Here is a 23,254-nt window from a genome sequence, read left to right on the forward strand (position 1 = left end):
GGGATACATTGATGGAACTGTAAAGTTCTCAGGATAACGTGAAGAGTCACAGTGTATTGACTGCTTTCCATGTCCCAGGTTGAGTGCCTTAAGTGCATTATCTCATTTAATTCTATCTGCTACCATTTCCTATCTTTTCAGATAATTTTCTGAAAATAATTTTTATTTGAAAAATTATTTTTCAAATAGTATGCAAAATATATATTATTTACTTTTAAATATAGAATTATCCTGTCTTATAACTTGTTTTTTCACCTAAGCACATGTGATGAATATTTTCCTGTGGTGGGATCTGGGTTTCAGAGTAAGAATCCTGGTTTTGCCCACTTACCAGCTGTGTGCCCTTGTCTAATTATGTAACCTCTCTGGGCTTTAACGTGGAGGTCATATTACTTAGCAGCCAAAAGGGTGGTTAAGATGTTGCAGTGCCTGGCATATAGTAAGTCCTCAATGTATTTTAGCTATTATAGTATACTACAAATGATATACAAATACTACAAAGGTATTAATCAAATAGTGTACTTTAACTGCATGTCAGTCAACAAACATTTTTTGAGCACTTACTAAGTTCCAGGCACTATGCCAGGTCCTAGGGATATAGAAATAAATACCTATTTTTTCATCTCTGGGGGATTATAGGGTTATAGTCTAATAATTATTTTTTACTAAAAGAATAAGAAAAGTGACTTACAGAATTCTTTAATGAATTAAAATGTTAGCCCTTCAAATTTTTCCATGATTATATTAAATTCTGGTGTTTTTGTTTCTACCCCAAGTTTTCTTTAAAACGAAGCATCTGGGGCAGAGCAGTGGTGAGGCCAGAGTAGGTTCATTCCATCATGTAAATCTTGACATCATGTAGCTTCTATACCTCCTATCAGGCCTCTTCTGAAACATGAACCAAAAAATATATAAAATATAAAATATAGGGAAAGACACAGGAGGGACCGGGGTGGAGGTGGGGGAAACCCTATTGATTCTGATGACTGGAGGTTGGTATATTTTTAACAAGTAATGTTTTTCAAATAGTGGGAGTTATTTCTATGTTAAAGAAATCATTTATTCATGTACTACTGATGTTGGCATTCCTAAATGCAGTCTGTGGTCTTCCTGTCCTTCTTTATTAATGTCCTGCTTTGGGGTCTAAAGGGGGCCGATTTACCAAAACACCTGTTAGTCCAGCTTTTAGTTAATGTTTCAAAATAAGGCAAAGAAAAGAATTTTTAAAATTCTAGACTTTAAATGTAATACATCCTGCACATAAAAATATATATGAGTGGTTCAAGATGGTGACTGGAACCACAGAGGGTAATTATATTTGAATTTTCAGTGATAGCATTTATGCTTCAATTAATTGGTATTTGCTGTATTTATTTGCTAGGAAAATATCACAATCTATTACGTGGCGTTGTGGTGGGCAGGTGACAAAAATAAGTATAATCCCATTTTTGCAAGAAAATACAGCTTACAGAAAGAAAGTCTGGCAGAAAAATTACTGAAATGTTGATATTGGTTTTCCCTGGTATGATTATAGGGGATCTTTAAATATATATATATTTACATTTACTACTTGAGAGTGAAGAGAAACCAAACCCAAGCAAAAAAGATACTTGTCATTTTTACTGCTGTTATGGCTAAATAGCTAACATGTACTGAGTGCTTCACTTAAAAAACCCGCTAATCCCCTCAACAACTTGACATAGTCAATCCTATGCTCTCCATTTTAGAGATGGAAAAACTGAGGCCAAGAGAGGTTGACTCACTTCCTTCCCCATATCACTGAGCTACAGGTCAAGATCTCAAAAGCAGATCTAGTTTTCTCTAGAGTCTGTGCTTTCACTATATAATAAGAGAGTAAAAGAACAATTTTGGCAAAATAAGACATTTTTCCTTTGCAATTAAAATACAAATTTTTGAAAGCACTTAGATTAGAGCATTAGCCCTCTTTTTAAAAATAAATAAATATTTATTTATTTATTTGGTTGTGCCAGGTCTTAGTTGCAGCTTGTGGGCTCCTTAGTTGCGGCACTCAGGCTCCTTAGTTGTGGCAGGCGAATTCTTAGTTGCATGTGAGCTCTTGTTCCCTGACCAGGGATGGAACCTGGGCCCCCTGCATTGGGAACACAGAGTCTTAACCACTGTGTCACCAGGGAAGTCCCAGCATTAGACGTCTTAACATGGACAGTTGATGGGAGCTGACACTAGCTCCTGTACTGCCAGTTAGCCTGTGGACTAATAGCAAACTAGTGTTGATGAAAAAATTAATCAGTTGATCTAAGAAAGAAATGGAAAACTTTATTCAAGCCAAATTAAGGACTATAACCCGGGAACAGCCTCTCAGAAAGCTCTGAGAACTGTTCTACCCATTAGAGGTCAAAGCACAGTTACGTAGATTGCTAGAGATAGAGGTCTGTACATTAAATGATATCGATAGTTTGCATAATCCAGATCAGCAAGGACAAGGTGCTAGGAGAATGTTGCTGTTTATGGTTGAGCAGGTATTCCTGCTGATGGAGAGGTTTGGTTGATGCATAACGCAGATATAACAATGCACAGTAGAGGGGGGAGAGGAGGCCAAAGGGCAGAGAAAATTTTTTATGTTTATGTTTTTCTTGTCTTGCCATAAAATATGAATTTTCACACTAGTTAATGATGTATTTCAGCAGTTATTAACCAGTGGGTGCTTGTTAAGTGCATGCCTGAGGAAAGAGAGGGGGGTTCTTTTACAAGGAACAGATCTGCTGGGGAGAATCCAGGGCACGAATGTTACTTCTGCTACAGGGCCACCAGCCACACATGCTGCAGTCCCTCACGATTCCAGGAGGTACAAAGCTGGAGTTCCCACACGTGCAGCCCGTAGATGAGATTCTATGGGTGGCCTGCCGTCTTTTCATTGTCTTCATGTGTTTTTTGGGAGAGAAGTACCCACTTGTTCTTTCATCATTCAACAAATGTTTAATGAGCACCTACTATGACCAGTCATTGTGCTACAGATAAAAATCAAACATGGTCTCTGCTTTTACTGAGCTTCATTACTATGTGAATATTCATGTCCCTCCTAACTTAAAGGCTCTTATCTTATGTGTGGATACTAGTCTAATCCATGTACTAAAGAAGTAATACAGTGTGAGTTGGTTCAGCTGTTTGACTTTTAAAGATATACACATATATATGAGAGTTCAAGGTTGATGGAAATTGCTCAGTGAACGTACACTAACATTAATGTCCTGATTTATGCAAATGGGTACCATCACCTGTCCTGTGGACATGGTTGGATATACACCAGTTCTTCAGAGAGAGAAGCTGGGAGAAAGGGGCACCAGCCCCATTTCAACTTGAAAGACTTACAGCTCTTCCTTTTGTTGGTCATGATCTTCGTAGACACTTTTCTAGTTGATTGCTAGATCACTCTCCGTATTAGATATTTTAAAAGTACATTTGTAAATGCACATGTTTATATCTATGATGGTAAGAATGCTGTGTACACTTATATATATATCCTCAGCACAGTAACAAGAAGCTACAGATGCTGGAGGTGAAGAGGTTTACCTGGGTTTATGTGGAAAATAGGGGTCAGAACTTGCAACTAGATCTCCCAACTTAATTAAAACAATTTGCTCCCGGTTGCTATAAATCAATGTAATTACAATGTATGGCAGAAGTGGTATAGAAGGATGCCATTTCTAGGGAAGCACTGCCATTCTGCCTGCTACTCATACTGTCTTCTCTTTAACTCCAACAGGGAGGTACCTCCTTCCAAACCCGGTGGCGGGGCAGGCCTGGGCAACCTCTGCAGAGACGTCCAACCTCGTGCGCATGCGCAGCCAGGTCCTGGGCCAGTCAGCGCCCTTGCTCACGGCCAGCCTGGTGAGTGTCCTCGGACTCTGTCTGCGGTGGGTTGGGTTTGCTCCATCTCACCACCAGCCTAGGGACTGTTCTGAGTTTATTGTTCTAGATAGGAAGTTAAAGCTACCATTAACGTTAAGCACAGATTTGGCAACGTGAAATTCCTTGCTTTCAGCTTGGTAATTTTTTCCAAGTCCCCCCAACCTACGTTGGAATATTTCTGTAAACTTAATGCTGTCTCAACTTTTCCCTCAAAAGAAATAAAAATGTTTCTAAGCTTTTTTTTTTTTTTTTTTTTTTTTTAACTTCTTATTTGAAAATAATTTCAAACTTATAGGAATTTGCAAGAATAAGACAAATACATACAACTCCAGTTGATCTTTTGCCTGGGTTCATGTATTAGCCTCCTGCCCTATTTGCTGTACTGTTTGCTTTCTCTGTGTGTGTGTGTGTATACATATATATATATGTATATGTATACACACATATAATTTTTTTGAATTCTTTGAGAGTAGGTTATCTATATCATGGCCTTTTGTTATCACAGTTATCAACTTCATTAAATTTATGCATGAAAGAAGTCTTTTATCTACTCTGCCATCTGTATTTTATTTTTATCATTTGGCCCAATAATGTCCCTTATAGTATTTTTCCTCCTCCAGTAGAGGATCCAGTCTAGGGTCATGGATGCCATTTAATTATCCTCTACTCTGGAACCGCTCCACAGCATTTCTTTGCCTTCTATGACATCGTCATTTTTGAAGACTGTGCAACACTGCCACCTCATTTTTTAATGGAATATTTATCATATTACAGTGTCTGATATGTCTGATGTTTTCGCATGGTGGGCTGCGGGTTTTGCATTCCAGGCCAGAATGTGACATCGGTGATGTCGTGTCCTTTCAGGTCATGCCATGGGCAGGTGCATGATGTATGTTCATCTGCCCCTCATTATGATGCGACTTTTTTTCACCCAGTCAAGGGGTTGGCCGGTTTCTCCACTGTAGTTAGAACTTTTCTCTTACAAACGATAAGCCTTTGGGGGTGGGGGAGATACTTTGAGGCCATGCAAACATGTTTCTCCTCATCAAAAATTTCCTTTAGATTTCATATTCATTGGTGATTCTTGCCTGGGCCCTTCTTTTCTAGAATCATTGAAAATGGTCATTATTCCATCTCCAGCACTCTCTCCACATCTACAAGTTGGCACATGGCATAAATATTTGTGCATTTGTTAGCAGCATGGACTCCTACATTCCTTTTTTTAAAAAAAGTAATGTGGACTTTTATTTTTAACCATGATGCTTAACTAGAATTTTGTTTTCCAGTGGGCCCATTACTTTTCAGCTTTAACCTTTGGCAGAGCCTAGAAGTCTATAGAGGTTACTTTTTTTTTTTTTTAATAAATTTATTTATTTAATTTATTTTTGGCTGCGTTGGGTCTTTGTTGCTGCATGTAGGCTTTCTCTAGTTGCGGCGAGCCAGGGCTACTCTTTGTTGCAGTGCGCCGGCTTCTCATTGCAGTGGCTTCTCTTGTTGCAGAGCACAGGCTCTAGGCATGCAGCCTTCAGTAGTTGTGGAACGTGGGCTCAGTAGTTGTGGCTCACGGGCTCTAGAGCGCAGGCTCAGTAGTTGTAGTGCAGGGGCTTAGTTGCTCTGCAGCATGTGAGATCTTCCCGGACCAGGGATCAAACCTGTGTCCCCTGCATTGGCAGGCGGATTCTTAACCACTGCACCACCAGGGAAGCCCCTGTAGAGGTTACTTTTGCATTGGTGGTAGGGTTGTATGGTAATGGAATAGATTTTTAAATGTCTTTTACTGATGATGATACAAATAATATATGTCAGTGCATTATGGTGCCTTATAATTTTATGCATTGGTAGTAAATTATGTGGGATATTTGGGAATCATTCAGTAATATAGAGAGATTTGATTTAGGTCTAACCTCTAATCCTGCTTTTGTCATTAAGTAGGTGTATAAACTTGAGCAGTTGCTTAGTTTCTCAGATTTTATCAGCTCATCTGCAAACTGTAAGATGAAAAGACCTATTCCAGTCTCTGGAATTCAACTTTGGAATTCCCTGTTTCTAGTTTCAGAATTATAAAGATTCTGATACTGACTAATTATCCCTAAAAAAGTTTCTTTGAGGATATTTTATGACTTCAAAATTGATTATGATCTTTAAACTAAGATTTATCTTTTCCTTCCCATGAAAATTTTGGGACTTATTTTTAAAGGTACAGTTAAAGTGATGTATTTTAGCATTTTCCTCCATCCCATCCCCAAGTTCAAAGTTACTTTTTCTTCTTGGGAAATTTTATTAAAAGCTTATTTTACTGTAAGCATTTACTTTTTAAGGAAAGAGGAAAATTCCTCACAATCAGTGATTTTTTTTTTTTTAAACAGAAGTGCTTTGGGGGCCACTGCAATGTTATTCTTAACACGTAAATAGTAATCCTGTATGTTTTTGCCAGGTAAATCATTCTAATTAAAACAACATTGTTACAAAGTAATGTACCTAATACTGGTAGTTATGTACTCAGACGTAGAAACTGATGATTCATTGATAAAACACATGTCAGGTGACCTAAGATATTTGGGAATATGATACAAAAATAAGGACAACTACTAATAGAAAACATGAGAGTACCCCCTAAAATCGGTCCAGTGACATCAAAGAGTCACTTAACTTACCAGCTTATTTACCGTGTGAGTTTTTATAGCGTTTAGGAGAAAAACTAGAGAAAATGCTAAAATACCGTAGAGAGCAAACTTAAAATAGTACCTGGCACCTAACAAGTCTCAAATGTTAGCAATGTTAGTACTTCTGTTATTAACATATTATGGGTAAGCTTGGGCACAGAAGCCAGACTGTGACTAACCATTTACTACTAGACAGTGAAGGTTTAAAGTGTAACCCTCATCATATCTTTTCTTCAGAGGTTTCCTTACTTCCTAATTGCAGTCTAAAGAAAACTTATTTGCGGGCTGTTTGACCATGTCTTCTGTCCCCAACGTCTGTCGTAATATCAGGAGCAGCAGCTATAGGAGAGCTGCCAGGCAGAGCACAGCCTTGACTTCCTCATTGTTCGGTAGCAGTCTGCTCAGGTTTCTCTGCCATGTCACTTATTTCAATATGTCACTCAGTACACTTTCATGACTTTGCCTGCTTTTGGTATCCTTTGCAGAACCATTCAAGTTAATCTATGTTTCTTGGATTGGATTACATCTAAATTATCCCTGCCGATTACAACTAACAGATTTGACAGAGAATGGTGCTGAAGGGGTGTTAATGTACACCTATTAGAACTTTTTCTTTTTTTTCCCCGCCCCCCCCCCCACCTTTTTCTCGTCTTCTAAATAAGTGTGATGTTTCTGGAGGTGCATTGTATGGTAGAACACGCTTCACTCTAATCTCTCTTGGCCACTATCCTCATCCTTGTTGCCCCCATCTTAGAGCTGTAAGTTGACCTTCCTCCTGACTCTTCTTAGCATTTATCAAGGTCCACCTTTGTTTTAGTTCTTTGTGTTTATGCCTAATATCCCCCTGCTAGACTGCAAGCTCCTTGAGGGCAGAATTCCTGTCTGATCTGACTTTCTACTCCTTGCTGTTCCTAACACAACACCTTATATGTAGGAGGCATTCAGTAAATAATGTTGACGGAATGGATAATCATTAGTGAAAAGTGACAGATTGCTTTACTTGCAAGGCGAGAGTGATGATGTGATTTTGTATGCTGTAATGGACCATCTAATAAGACCATCCATCTAAAGCCTTTTTGGGTTTTGCTCTCCAGTGTGCATCTTACAATCGTGATTAGCCTCAAAGTCCATGTAGTGGGCCGAATCCCATTTAGTTCCGTATCAGCTGCTCAAAAAATACAGTGACAAAATTCTGAAGAAATTATCGGTGTCCACCTTCAAGGAAATTTCCTTAAGCTGCTTGTAAGCAGTCATGCAGCCACACCGGTTTAAGTATTTTGTTGATTATTTGAAGAGGGAAGTATGTGTTCAAGTATGGAAAAATTGGTAAAATCAGAATCAAGGTGGTTTATGTCCAAAGGACAAGATTACACGTCATAGCACAGTTTTACGTTCAGCACAGCAACAGAACATATCAGAAAAGTATAGACCGTCCACCTGAGTGGTACTCATATGTTAGGAAGATATAAATGAAGGCCTGTGGTTGGGGAGGTATGAATTTCAGTAAATGCATGACCTATTGTGATTTAAATGCCGTAGGCAAGCTTCAAAGTAATGCTAACTACCTTCTCAAGGAGGAGATTAATTTCTAGGAGGAGGTATCTAGTTTTCCTTGGCAATGGTAAATGTAGTTGTATTCTGTCTCCCAGACACACTGGGCGTTTCTGATAAATGGCACATTGCCAATTCATCCTAAGTAGCCTGGTAGCTGGCAGAATACATGCTCAGCCAGTGTCCGCCTGCTGGGGCACCAGCGGGGGCTGCTGATGAAGTGTCAGATATATACTTTGTATACATTAATCTGAAGAGGGGAAAACTCATTTCCCCATTTGCTTCCTCCATCTTTCTGTCCCTCCCCACACACATGGGTAGTTTATCAAAGAACTCATAGTTGTCAAAAGCAGGGAATTTATATAGATGCTGCTTTCTGGCAAGAAAGATGGAAATTTCAGGAGGCAAAACAGGACCAGGGGTAACTTATTTTTCCGTAGGAAAATAAGGTTGTAAGCCTTGATGATTAAAGTTTAGAAATGGTATATGTGGCCATTATAGGAAATATTCACGTCTTTTGTACTTTGGAGTAATGGATGGCAGAAGCACAGTGAAAATTCGTTTCCAGTATTTTTCTCCAGTTTTCTGTTTGATTTGAATCATGAGCCTCATCTGTTTTGATTTTTGTCAGCATCCCTGTCACATTCTTTCTTATTGAGGGCTTCCTTGACCATCCTGTTTGAAAGTCTTTCCCGCACTGCATGCCACACACCCCATTTCACCCACTTTTCTCAATAGCTTTGTCTCCTTCCAATACACCGCATAATTTGCTTGTTATATATCTCCTATTATTCTGATGAAAAATTCTTGAGAGCAGAGATATTTTTTTCTGTTTTTCCAGCTATTTCCCTGGGAGCTAGAACAGTGCTTGGCACATAGTAGGTGCTCAGTAAAGGCTTGTTGAATGTGTAAGTGAATATATTTCCTTTCCGTACCTTTTCAGTGCCCTAGAACAGACTCTTGTTTATTTTTTTGTTTTTAATCTGTATTTCACCTTTTAGGTTTTTATTATTTAGCCTAATCAAGAAGATGTTTTTCAAGCCAAAGAGTAGTTAACTTTGGAAACTGTGTTCAGGAGTTAAACTGTAATTATTCAGTTGGACAATGAGAATGAGGGGGGAAAAGCAGAGTGTTTAAGAGATCACCTCCAGTTTCTACCACTTATTAGCTGTGTGAGCCTCAGTTTGTTCATCTGTGAAGTGGGGCTAATGGTGGTAGCCACCTCTTAAGTTTATTGTGAGGAATAAATGAGCAAACTCTTGTGCACTACGTTGCACAGTGCCTGCGACTCAAGAAGTGCTGACATCGGTGTTCCTGGGGTTGGTAGAAAAATTGTTTCTTGAGGGTTGTCAGCTAGGCTTAGCTGGAGTGGTATTCTCAGAAGGGAGGAAATCAGATCTTTGATTTGAGTAGAAGTTTAACCTTTTTGTCCTTAGCTTTTTGCATGATGGTGGACCACCTTGTAGTTTCTTTCTCACTTTCACTCTAAATTCACCAACCCAACGAACTGAAAGTTATTTTTCTAGAGCAGTTAACTATTTTGAAGGGGAGGGGAGTGCTTTCAGATATTGTTTTTCAATTTTTAATATTAGGTTAAGTGGTATAATTTTATGTTTCGTCATTGGCCCTCTTTTGACATCGTATCCATTCCTTGTAATGGAAAAATTATGTTTCATGATGTACTATAAATATTAAAACCAAACTATTTAAACTGTAATATATTCAGAGAGCCTTGATGAATATTCATCTTTTCCATTTGCAAAAGTGCATGATGAAGAGTAAGGGAAAATTCACTAAATGTATGCAAAAGTGCATTTTCCCTTTTTAATTCACGCAGAATGTACCGACATAATGTCAGCATTTATTTAGGGTGCAGACTTTATTTGCAGTCATTTAATATTATATCAATACCTCATTAGCCTTACAGCTCAAAAACAAAAACCTGTGCCGAAGTCCAATTAGTTAACTCTGAGTGAGTGAGTGTTAAATATTGATGTAGGAACAATTTGAATGTCCTTGGATAAATTGCATAATAAAAGTTGTAGGATACAACTGTGAATTAGCTTTTCTCCTTAGCCATCATGGCTCAATTTAAAGGCTGCATAATACTCCAGTGTATGAATTTCTTACAATTTATTACGCTATTTCCCCTTTTAGGTTATTTCCAAGTTTTTCCTATTGAAAATAATGGTAATGAGCAGGCTTTTAATAAGTCTGTGTTCACCTCTGACTGGCTTTTGAGGGTAGATTCTCAGAGGGGATTACTGGGACAAAGGATATGAGCATTATATAGGTTTTCCATACTCTTGCTAAATTGTTTCTAGGAATACTGTACAAATTTGTGCTTCCATATACCGAGAAATCACATCTCACTGCACTCTGGCCAGCAGTCAGTATTCCAAACTGCCACCCCCCCCGACCCAAAAACCAAGTTTGCTGGTTTATTAGGTGAAAAATAATTACTCTTTTTTTTTTTTTTTTTTTTTTTGTGGTACGCGGGCCTCTCACTGTTGTGGCCTCTCCCGTTGCGGAGCACAGGCTCCGGACGCGCAGGCCCAGCGGCCATGGCTCACGGGCCCAGCCGCTCCGCGGCACGTGGGATCCTCCCGGACCGGGGCACGAACCCGTGTCCCCTGTATCAGCAGGCGGACTCCCAACCACTGCGCCACCAGGGAAGCCCTACTCTTCTTTAATGTAGTTTTTATTTTTAGTGAAGTTGATATGGCTTTTAGACATGTCAAACTCTTACAGCAAAGCCCTCAGATAAGGCAAATATGAAATTAGGGTTATCTGTGCTTTCTCCTATAACTTCTTCCTTCCATTCCCTAAATCAGCTTACCATACCAACTGTTGGTAACCTGTATTGCTCTTGGGATGCGAGAACTGCTGAGTGTGATTACTGTGTATGTAGCTGAAGGCATTATTCCACAGATCAGAACTTTTTTCATCTGGAAAGCGGTAATCTCAATAGTGAAATAGTGCCTTCAGCTGTGGACATTATAATCAAAGTCTCAGGAGTGCTTGTATTCCAGGAATAATATGTCTAGTTATTACCCTCTGAGCTAGGTTCTGCTGATAGTAAAGGGATGACTTTTCATAACTCAGGGCTGAAATAGCAGTAGGGACCCCTGAGCAGATTATTATAGGTCAGGCCTAATCCATGAAGATAAATCTCATTATAGGCTCACCTGGGCCCATCCACAGGGTAGCTGGTTTAGTGGGAGTCTGTTAATCAAAACTCAGCTTAAAAATGTTCTGTAAAATCCTTGCTATAATCCAACCACTGCTTCTGTGAAAAGGAACTCTAAATGTGCTTATCTTACTATACATGTGCCTGGGTGCCATGAGAATAGTTAGCAGAAAACAGGTGAAGTGCATTGTGATTCCGACTATGAACGAATGAAGAACTACTACTTACTTGGGGAGCGCGGGGAGAGTTTTTTTCTAAGATGGAATTTTACCCAGAAGTAATTGCTTAAAACTTTCAGTCCCAGTTTGCTCTTCTTTACATTTTGCAGAGGTTGAAAAAAAAATTCATTACCATATGTATGTGTTGTCCTTCCTGGGAAGGACGGGGTGCCTGTGGCTCTCTGTGTGGGTGTGCCTGGACAGACTGGTCAAGTGTGGACTTCTTGTTACCAAAGGCATTTGAGAGTCAGTGAGATGAATGGCATCCATAAATATTCTATGGGTTTACAGAGTGGAAATGCAGGCTCACTTTTAATTGCTTTACCGTCATAGAGGGGAGCAAAACAGATTTATAATAGCAATACTGTGTGTGAGTGCGTGTGTGTGTGTGTGTGTGTGTGTGTGTGTGTGTGTGTGTGTGTACCCAAAGAGGGAGAGAGAGAGAAATTAGGTTTCACTTACTACCCACTTACCCAACTGGTATACCTATTAATATTTCGGACCTGGCCAACCTGTTTACCAAGCATTATGAAATGTTCCAGAGAGTGGAGAGTGCTGGCACTTCAGCTGTCTTATCCTCCCTGTATCTTTAGCACCAAGGGCAGTGCCTGGTATGTACTGTTTTGTACTTAGGTAATGGTGGTTTATTAAGAAATGTTGTGGAGGTCTTTTTTTTGGCCACGCTGAGCGGCTTGCAGGATCTCAGTTTCCCCGACCAGGGATTGAACTCGGGCCACGGCAGTGAACGCGGAATCCTAGGCACTAGGCCAGCAGGGAACTCTCTCGAGGTGATCTTAATTCCAAGTTTTGATAGTTTCTGAAGCTCCTGTTCTGCTTCCTGGAGCCCAGGCTAGTTGAACAATTGGGCTGTCAAGGATTTGATCGGCTTGTGTGTCTGGAGACATGGCGGAGATAAAGGTGGTGAAGCAGTCACAGCTGTCATCATGGAATTGTCCCTTGGTGGGCCGCTCTGGTGGACTCCTGGTGTGACACAGCTTGTCCTTTCTGGTGTCATTTTGCCCCCGTGGTAAAATTACAGCGCTTGCCTATTTGCTATCTTAATGTGTCAAAAGAATTCTGCAGTTCCGAAACCAAGAAACCCGTAGTAATTAGACAGTGGTTTGTGGGAGGGAAGGTATTGGGATGTAACATTTCCTTTCTTGGGAGAAACGAAAAATTATTATTTAAACACCAATTATTATTTAACCAGGAAATTCCTGGTTATTGTGGCTCTGGGAAAGCTAACATACTTCAATGTCTTTCTTACCTTATTTTTCTAGAATACTTGGGTGTTAAGAATGAGCAGTATTGGTAATTATACTTATTCCTTGTTCGTTGGTACCCACAGTATCAACCTGTGGTACTGGATTCTGAATCAGTGTATTCTTCATTTTGCTCATTAAGCAGTTAATTGATTATTAATGGAGTCCCTATTATACAGCTGGTGTTAAAACCTATATAGAAAAGATGTCACACATGCTCTTGCTTTTTAAGGAACTTCCAAGATAGTTGAAATAAGGCTTCTGAGAAATTAGAGAGCAAAGTAGAAGATGATTACGGGCTGGATAGTTTGCAGTGTATTCCTAGACTTAGAGGAATGATATGGGCTGCAGGTTCTGGAAGGTTTTGGTTGGGCAAGCTTCAACGCATAGTGGAATTATGTCCATCGTACAATGGGGTGGGGCATGGTAGATAAAGTGAACAATGTGACTTGGACAGTGATGTTTCTTCTTAACATGATGTTTCTAGAATAGTCAGGGAGGCAAAGGACCACATGAAGACTTGGCAGCTCATGGGTATGAGTGATAGAATGATTTCTGACTTAATTTGAACCCTAGAAGATCACCAGGATTGCCACCATCTATCTTTTAGTGAGAAGAATGTCTGCATGAGGTAGACGGGGAGCCTTCAAAGACCCCATCAAGTGATGCCTTTTTACTTAGGAAGTCTCTCAGGTAGAAAGCCTCTAACCTTCAGGTATTTTAGCCATAAGGAAATAGGTCTTTATATTTGTTAGATTCATTGACTAGACGTTGATAATGGCTCAAGGGATTATGAGATCTTTTCTTTGTGATTTGACACTGCTATTTTCTCTTTTTTAAGAGTAGAACCATGTGGCAGGTCCACCATAGCTATTTGTGATATACTACTTTGTTTTATAGTTCATGGCACATCCACCTCCATTTAAAGAAAACACTTAAAGAACGGGTGCTGAGTAGCAGAGAGCATTTTTACAAATGTATGAAAAGGCATAAAGCTCTCGCTTAAGTTTTGGTAATCCTCACCTCATAGTAGGACTGATAGTCATTCTAAGACCTATTTCTTCTTCAAGTTGGCTTCCTTAGAGCCCTAAATTCTGTTTCTTCTTTCTTTTACTTGTTTTTCTTTGTCTCTCTACCTTCCTATCCAAGATGATCCACCACTAAAACTTGAATTGTTCTCCTGATGTTGTATATCCTAACCATCTAAGAATCCTAAATACTACATTACTGTTTGCACTGTAGAATTCTGCATTCACTAAGTAATAACTGGGCTTCAGTATGCCGTAGATGTATATATCCTCAAGAAAACAGGGGTATACATTTATCATTTTTTTTGCAAGAATGGATGCTTCTTCTAGAACTCCTGTGAAACCTCTTCATTGCATGAGACCTATTTGTTTTTCTTTCATTATAGATGCCCCCCCCCGCTTTGCTTATGTAGGTGCTTAGTTAAGTATGTTTCTTTCCTTGCTTGTTTGTATAAGTGTAAGTCATCTGCTCTTTTTTTTCTTCTTTTTCTTTTTTGGTTCCTAGACACAAGCTGTGATAAGTTTTAGCCTGATAAATAATATGAACCAGTCATATAATTTTGTGCCCCTTTTTACATAGCTCTGATCAAAATGTTGTTAAGAAATGTCTGTGTTTTCCCCATTTGCTGGAACATCTGTCCCCTTGACAGATTCACTTGATGGAGAGTCGAGGGGTTTCTTATCTTCAAGTGCTTCTAAAGTTCGGCAAAATAACTTGGGCAGTAGTGAACTACCTGCCATTCCCCAAAGGGCATTAGATTCCTAGTCTCATGTCCTACCTTGTTCTGGAAAGAAAACACCTCTCTGTGTACCTCCCTTCTTTCTTCCTGGCCAGTACCTGTCTGTATTTTAGCATGTGCGCTTCCTCTTCCAGGAAGCCTTCCCTGATGTCTCTCCCCATCCTCATGCTAATTCTCCTTGAATTGTGTGTGTCTGAACCAAAGCATTTATCACATAAAACTGTAAGGGTTTCTCTGCTTGCCTTCTCCCGCTCCCCTCCTCATCTGCAAATGGTCTGGTTGCCTAAAGAGCCTAGGGAAATGGTCTGTAGCTGGTGAAGATGTGAGCCTAAATATTTCATTGGATGGGCTTTTAGAAATGACACTAGGTGAAATATCATGTGTTTATATTGGGTCGCATCCATAGGACCTCTCTACATTTTAAGTGACCTTTGAGAGCCTTGCTTCTGAAAATGAATCCTGAAACTGGAGAATTTTATGGATGGAACAGACCTTGGGTCAGCCCTTTCCCCTTGCCTGGAGAGACAGTGCACTTCATTGGCCTTTTCTAAATTGTGATCATTTTTTACAAGCACTTGACTTAGAATTTAATTACTATAGGCAGTTTAGAGTTATGTTTAAGAGTGTGGGCTCCAGAGCCAGGCTGCCTGGATTGGCATCTGGGCTTTACCACTTAGTAGATGTGTGACCTTGGCCAAGGAATGCAACCTTTCTGTGCCTCTGAAAAATGGGAATATTAGTGGTACCTATCTTATGTGGTTGTTGCTGGAATCAAGTGAGATGGTACATGTTAAGGCACATGGAACACATAGGAAGAGCACAGTAACGTTAACTGTTGTTATCATCTTGTCCAAGAGCAGAAAGCTGATGTGTTTATTAAACCAGGGAATTTGAGTTTCATTAAACGCATATCTGAAGTTTATGGTTTAAGGAATTGATGAAGCTGGCCTCATAAAGGTAAGTTTCTCTGATTGTTTTCAGATAACTGCAGGTCTACTATGTTTTCTGCAGGGTAATTTGTAAGGCATGAAGCTTGTCTGAAATTAAGTTATGGGGAAAGGATAATGTGGTGTTTTCAACATGAAGTACACTTTTAGGGATGAAGTCACTAAACAATAAAAAAGCAACCAGAAAAAAAGAAATCCCAACTCCTTTCATTCCTCTCATCGGATTACACAAAGGCTTCATGAGTCTTCTTTTTGTATCAAATATAATTTGCTTCCTTTCAGATTGGCATTTTGTGTACCATGTATCACAGTGCCTGTATAGTTGGACCTTTAGGATACTAACATCAATTTTACTGAAAATGTTACTAATCTTGCCATCATTCATTTGTCATTGCCAAATTTAGCTATTGTTTGTCCAGGTGTAACAAAGTTAGAGGATGCCTGTTGGGTCTCTAATATTTTTGCTGGCTCACACCATCAGTAAAACATTTTGAGTATGCATCCCCTAATGTGTAAATATATTTTTAAATGATTTACATGTAGTTAGAGGGGGTATTCAAAAATATTTTAATAGACCTGTGCATCTCCACTAGGAAACCATTAAAGAGAACATTTACTGTAGGGTTTTGCCAGGTGTTAACCATTTAGCTACCGCATCGTGAAGAGGTCCAGGGTGTCCTGGGGTAGGTGATGGCAGAGGTGGAATGTACTCGGAGTGCTTGAGGCAAAGGCTATTTGATAACCTGTAAGGAAGTATTTTAGCCACCAGAACTGGTGCATATCAGCTGTCAGCCTGAATACTAACTTACATACTAAAACCAACAAAAAAAGAGGAGACGTAGAAAATGGAAACTGGTATTCTAATTTTTTCCTAAACCCCATTTGGTTATATTGTGTACCCCCTGGGGTACACATATTCCAGTTTGTAGATCCTTGGAATAAGCTATAAGGTCTCTCCTCTAAGCCTGCCAGAGTTTTATTGATTAAAAAGAGTTTTGAATATTCAGTGAGGTTGCCTTTTCTTTTTTGGAAAGGTTTTTTATATTTTACTTATAAATGGAAAGAATGGCAGTTCTTTGCTACACATGTCATTAACTGCCACTAAATTGACACAAATGTTAACAGTTATTGTGAGAACTGTTTCAAAGCTAATTATGTTAATTAGAATGTAACATACCAGTAATTGCATGTATTCAAACATTATACCATCACTTTTTGTGTTTTCTCCTCCAGATGTAAGATATTCATTTATTTGTTGTTTGAAAAGCTACAGAATTACAGCTAAGATAACAAATAATTGTCAGCAAATAAAATTCATTCTTTAGAAATGTGCTTTAATTGGTTAGCTATGTAAAAGACAGAAACAAATGTTAACATGTTAAGCATATAAATTAGAAACATTGCTATGAAATCCTTAGTTTTGAGCTTTTCATTTAAATAAGCCTTCTTATTGCAATTAATATTCTAGCTTTGTTTATGACCCTTAAAAATATATTCCCTTTCGGCATTTCTTGGAGTTCTAATTTAGCTTTCTTATACATGTTAGATAATTTGCAATTTGATTTTCATTCTTTAAAATGCCATTTTTCTTGTATTTCATTTTTATTTAAAGCATGATTCCGTATTTATGGAAGTTAGGCATAAACAAACTCCTAGAAAAATCAAGCTTTTAAGTGAACTGAGAACATAAAACATTTTAGTAGGAATTTCAATAGGAGTAACTAAATAAGTATTTGAGAGCCGAACCAAAGAATTATGGCTCTTTGCAAACAAACTTTATGGGACATGGTGTCCTTAATTTACCCCCTGTTACAGTTCTTTAAAAATAGTGTTTCTATTTGTTGATTTTAAATCCTCACCACTTCTTATGTACGTAGAGTGTTAAATATGCCTCTGCCTGATGATTTGGGGGCCATATTGTGTGAAGACAGAGTTTTGTTCTCTGTAGTTTCTTTTAGAGTTTTGAGTATATTTTTTTCTGTTGAGGGTGAGTGCCCATCTTTTAATTTGAGTGTGTTTAGGGTTTTTTTTTTCCCAATTGTGACACCCAGAAATCAGCCCAGCTCTTTCAGTGCCATGACCTTAATTCTCTAGGACTTGCAATATACCTTTCTCAATTAAGTGGACTCATGGTCTGACTCCAGAGTGATGTCCTCAGAAGGGCAGAGCATTTCTTCTTAACCCCTCTTACCGCAATCACTGCGTAATTCTGCTTGCAGGTGTTGTGTGCTGCCTGTTTTTCTGCTAAGATTTTTGTTCCGCATTTGTGGGGCTCCCATCATCCTTAGCACACAGGCCCTTTGCCTTGCTTTGTTTGCTAACTGTTTTTCAAAACATAACAGATGATGAAAGTGACTGGCATGTTTGGGCTTGGGAAACTTAGGACTGAATTCTAGGACTGACATTTCTTGGCTCAGTAATTTTGGACAGTGGTCACTTAACCTCGTTGAACCCTGGTATCTTCATTAGTAAAACGGGAATGGTTAATGCTGACAGCATTGTTGTTTAGGTAAAGAACATAATATATATCACAGGTAACTGCTAAGTCTTAGGCATTCTTTGTGTGTTTCTCTCTTTCTGGACTCTCTACCCTGTAATTGGTCAGTTTGTCTATTCCTGTGCCAATATCACATTTTCTTAATTACTGTAACAAGTCTTATTAATAACTGGTCAAGAAAGCTCCCTTATTTCATTGTTCTTTGAGTATTGGCTATTTTGGGCATGTTTATCTTTTGTATAAAATCACTTGTGAAGTTCTGCAAGCTTATTAAGATTTTGATTAGAATTATGTTAAATCTAGAGGCCAGTTTCGGAAATTGACATTTTTATGATGTTGAGTTTTACTATTCTAGAGCATATAGTATATTGCTCCATTTACTTAGGACTTCCTTAATGTTTGTAAGTAAGGTTTTATTGTTTTCTATTGAAAGAATTTATATATCCTTTGTTAGATTTATTCTTAGGAATTTTAAATAATGTCTTTTAAAAATAAACACATATACCTATATGCTAATGTATGGAAATTGAACTGGCTCTTGTATATTAATTTTTAAATTCATCAACCTTGCTAATTCTTACAGACTCTTACTCATCTTTAGATTTGGGGGAATGGGAGTTTTTTTTTTTTTTTTTTTGCGGAGCACAGGCTCCGGACGCGCAGGCTCAGCGGCCACGGTTCACGGGCCCAGCCGCTCCGCGGCACGTGGGATCCTCCCAGACCGGGGCGCGAACCCGGTTCCCCTGCATCGGCAGGCGGACGCGCAACCACTGCGCCACCAGGGAAGCCCCAAGAATGGGAGTTTTTTGTAGACAATATAGACAGTGATGATCTGCAAATAATTATAGCTTTCTTCCTTTTCCAATCTTTATAACTTTTCTTTCTTTTTTTAAAATCTTACTTCATTTACCATAACTTCTAGGATTATGTTGAATAAAGTGGTGATACGATACATTATGTTGTTCTTAAACGTAAAGAGAATATTTTGAACATTTCCTATTATTCTGCATCCAGCTTACTAGTATTTTTGTTAGGGTTTTGCCATCTGTGTTTATAAATGGTATTAGCTTGTAGTTTTCCTTTCTTGTATTGCATTTGTCAGGTTATGGTAGCTCAACAAAATGAATAGGAATATATCAGTCACTCCTACAGTACTACAGTAATGCTGCATGATAAAGCACAATTCCTCAGTTGCAGTCATCAGTAATATTTATTTCTTCCTGTGGGTCTGTGGGTTGGCTTGGGGTGGCTGCTTTGGGCCACATATCTGTGAGTTGGCTTGGCTTCCATCCAGTCTGCAGGTATGAGTCATGTACTCTATGTGTCTTACTCTGGGGCCCAGGGTGAAGAGCAGCACTTACCTGGGGTGTGGTTGTCCCATGGTGGAGGTTGGAAAGTCCTGTAAGGGAGAGCTGAAACACCAACTGTTTCTTAAGGATCAGGCTTGGAACTGACCCAGTATCACTTCTGCCCATTGGCGAAAGCTGGGTAGTTAAATCCAGCATCAGTGAGGTGGGGAGTGCGAGGGAAGGAGTATCTGCTAAACAATAATTTTACTACCACAGGAAAAGTTCCTTCCTTTTCTAATTTCTGGGAGAGTCTGTGTAAGAATGGATGGATCTCTTTCTTGGCTTTTCTGAATGTGGCCTGTAAAGTCATCTGCACCTGATAATTTCTTTGTGGGGACATTTTTGACCTAATTTTTTAATATTTACATGAATATTCAGATTATTTCTTCTTGAGTCAGTTTGGTATTTTGTAATTTTGTGTGAATTTGTTTAACTAAACTAAGTTTGAAAATTATGTTCATTCTGTGTGGCATCTCCAGTTTTGACTCCTTTCCTGTTCTTAACGTTGTTTAGTTGTGTTTTCTCCCCCTCGTTCTTTTTTTTTTCTTGATTAATTTTGCCAGAAGCTTGTCTATTTTATTAATTTTGAGTGGCTTCTGGATTTCATGTCATGCTTAGAAAAGTATTTTTTCTTCCCAGATTCGAACACTAGTATTTCATATTTTCTTATATCTTTATGCATTCGTTTTTAATATTTAAATCTCTAATCTACTTGTAACTTATTTTTATTAAGGAGTAAAAGAGGAGTTCAGCTTATTCTTTTTTCCAAGTGGCTAGCCAGTTATTCCAATACTGTTACCAAACAACTTCTCTTTCCTTCAATCTCTAATACCACTTTTAGGATATACGAAATTCCTGAGTATATTATGGGTCTATTCCTTGACTCTGTCCTATTCCTTTGATTTGTCTTCCTGTATTTATATCATATAATCTAACTCCTATAGTTTCATGCTATTTCTAACATCTAGTGGGCTGGTAGGGGAACCTCATAACTCTTGCAGTTAAATTTATTTTCAGTTACATTTAAAAGACTGCCCCTCGCTTTAATATTTTTATTATCTCTGGAAATAACTTCCTTATTTCTTTGAAAACCAGTGAGGGGGGAAAAATCATCCCATGTGAAAACATTATTTTTAAAAATTTATTTACTTTTAATTTTTGGCTGCGTTGGGTCTTTGTTGCAGCACACGGGCTTTCTCTAGTTGCGGCGAGCGGGGGCTACTCTTTGTTGCGGTGCACGGGCTTCTCATCGCGGTGGCCTCTCTTGTTGCAGAGCACGGGCTCTAGGCACACGGGCTTCAGTAGTTGTGGCTCATGGGTTAGTTGCTCCATGGCATGTGGGATCTTCCCGGACCAGGGCTCGAACCCATGTCCCCTGCATTGGCAGGTGTATTCTTAACCACTGAGCCACCAGGGAAGTCCCCCTGATGTGAAAACATTAAACATCTGCTACTTTTATAAAATCATAGTTGTTTGGGATTGTCAGTCGGGGGAGAACCGTTTCATCTTTTGTCGGGGTTCCATGTTCAGCCTCCTGGCCTGTGCACTGCACGGTGTCAGGGCACCACTCACCCGGCTTTAATGTGGATTGTTTTCATCGAGTTGTGCAACACAACCCCGGACCTGCTGCTCCCTGGAGCTGGACTCATAGATTGTTGCCGCCACCAGCCTAAGAAACTGGAGCTTGCTAATAGCGGGTCTCCAAGTTCTGTGGGGATGCTTTCAGAGACAGGAGTCAGGAGTATGCGAACCGGCACCCCCTCTCCATGTGGAGATTAGACTCCATTGCCAATCTCAGAGTCTTCTTCTTTGATTTCCTGAAGAGAGTGACCAAGCTTCTTTATAACTTGCAGCTGTGAAATCATAAATGCCACCAACTGCCACGCTAGCTCTAGAGATGTCCTCTGCTGTAGAAACTTTTTCTGGTGGCAGTGTCACAAGAGCCCACAAAAGAAGTGAAAAGTTAACAACCCCACCAGTTTGCTGGCATGAGCTCTTTTCCCATACTGCCTTTATTCTGAGTTATTTGGAACATCCTCTGCCTTTTGTGCTGATGAGAAGGATGTGCTCGAAAGGGGATGGGCACTGACAGCGCACAGGAATAATTCCTTTCATCCGTGCATCCTGACAGCCCTTGGATGCCTCATCCTGTTGAAGCAGGGAGAGGCTTGAACAGGACTGAATGGTCCCCACTCGTCTGGCATTTTAAACAAATCTCAATTTGATATGAAATTAGATGCAGCTGATGTTGCTGGTGGCAACAATTCTCACTAAAGTTTGAAGCTCATAACCTGTCCCACAAGGCTGAAGGATGTGACAAACTCACATCTGAATAATGACCATCATCGGAGCCTGTCAGTGCAGAAAGCTCTTCATTAAGAGGGAAAGATTGGGAGTCTGATACCAGGGCAAATGAAACCACAGCTTTGATCAGGTAGAACTTTATTTAGCTTTCTACCCCAGGAATCTTAGATCCAGTCAATCAATCGGGAAATTCAGGATTTGATAACTTCTGTGTTCTTTAATTTAAAAAAGTAAGGTTTATTTTTCTGTCATAGGATGGTAAATTCCCATAGGAAATTTAGAAGATGTTCTTAAGAGGTTGGGACAGAAATCATGTATAATATACAACCCATCTTAACATCCTTTCTCTAAACGTAGATTTTCTTTTTCTTTATGTGCATCTCTGTATCTTTTGACAACACATATGTACTTTTCATTGCTCATGTCTCTTGTTTCTTTCCAAGATGCCAGTCTTGGGCTGATTACCTGTCGGATTTTAAGTTTTCCCTCTGGCTTTCTTTCTGCTCATTTTCCTTGTCCGTGGTTCATAACTCTGGCAGTGGAACCCTAGAGGTTTCTGTCTCAGAAGGTGCTAGAACTCCGTCCTGGGTGCCACGTCTGACCCATCTTTTATTCAGGTGATCCCTTCCAATTCTCCTCATTCCTCGCGCCCACTTTCCCCCTCACAGAGGAATTTCCATTCTTACTCTCGTGGGAATTGTGGAGCTGAAGCGACTCTGTCTGGTTGGGCATTTCCTCCTTGCACGCCCTCTCCTCACACAAGCAGGGGACCTGTCCCTGAACGAGTGTGTCCCTCAGGCAGCTCCTTCCTTAAGACTTCCACTGCCCTTTCGTGTTGACTGGGCTGCTAAGCCGATATCCCTAGATGCCTCTAGATGGCAGTGTCTACCTCCCTCTGCCTTGAGGCTAGACTAGAAAAGAACAGTTGACTGTAGCCCCAAGGACGATGTTTAGCGTGTCACCCTGGTCTTTACGACCCCTGCCGCCCCTTGCCCTTTCTCCTGTGTCAAGTGCTTTTTCAACTCTGCAGACAATCATGAAGTGGGAACATCCGATACATCCTTATCCTGGGCTCGTCTACGGTCGGTCTCCACCTCACGAAGCCAGAGACAGGAATCGAATTACTCAGTCATATTTTGTCGGTAATTTTGTTGCAAGGAGCACTGCTTCAAAATGTTGCCGGAGGTTTTCTGTTAATAATCTTTCAAAGGAGCACTCAGAAGGGCTGGTGGGTAGTGCTGCAAGCATGGCGCAGGAACTAACATGCTAGATGCTGGGCCCTGTTCTCCTAGTTCTCGGCAGGCCCTCGTGGCTTGCGAAGCTCGATTTGTGTTTGAGCAACTCAGTTTGACATAACGTCGAATATACAGCCCCAAATCAAATAAATCATGTTTCCTGGTTCAGAATACTTTAAAGATGAAGATCATGCAGAGTTGAAATCAAATTCAGGAGAGTGTTCAGCTATTTTTAAAAATATGTATTATGTTGGAATGTTTGGATGGTTGTAATTTTTTTTTTTTTTTTTCTTTTTTTTTTTTTTGCGGTACGCGGGCCTCTCACCATTGTGGCCTCTCCCGTTGCGGAGCACAGGCTCCGGGCGCGCAGGGCCAGCGGGCA

At 39.7% G+C, this 23,254-nt stretch overlaps 1 protein-coding gene across 3 annotated transcripts in view; it reads left to right on the forward strand.

Moving 5' to 3' along the window:
- The window catches only part of MAST4 (microtubule associated serine/threonine kinase family member 4), a 599,104-nt gene that overhangs the window by 210,458 nt on the left and 365,392 nt on the right, over positions 1–23,254 (forward strand). For all 3 annotated transcript variants that reach the window (XM_055086603.1, XM_055086600.1, XM_055086601.1), the window contains exon 3: positions 3,743–3,867. In XM_055086603.1, coding sequence (XP_054942578.1) covers positions 3,743–3,867 — 125 coding nt within the window. The remainder of the gene's footprint in view (positions 1–3,742; positions 3,868–23,254) is intronic.

The sequence above is a fragment of the Physeter macrocephalus genome, chromosome 8 (assembly GCF_002837175.3).
Source record: "Physeter macrocephalus isolate SW-GA chromosome 8, ASM283717v5, whole genome shotgun sequence".
NCBI lineage: Eukaryota > Metazoa > Chordata > Mammalia > Artiodactyla > Physeteridae > Physeter > Physeter macrocephalus.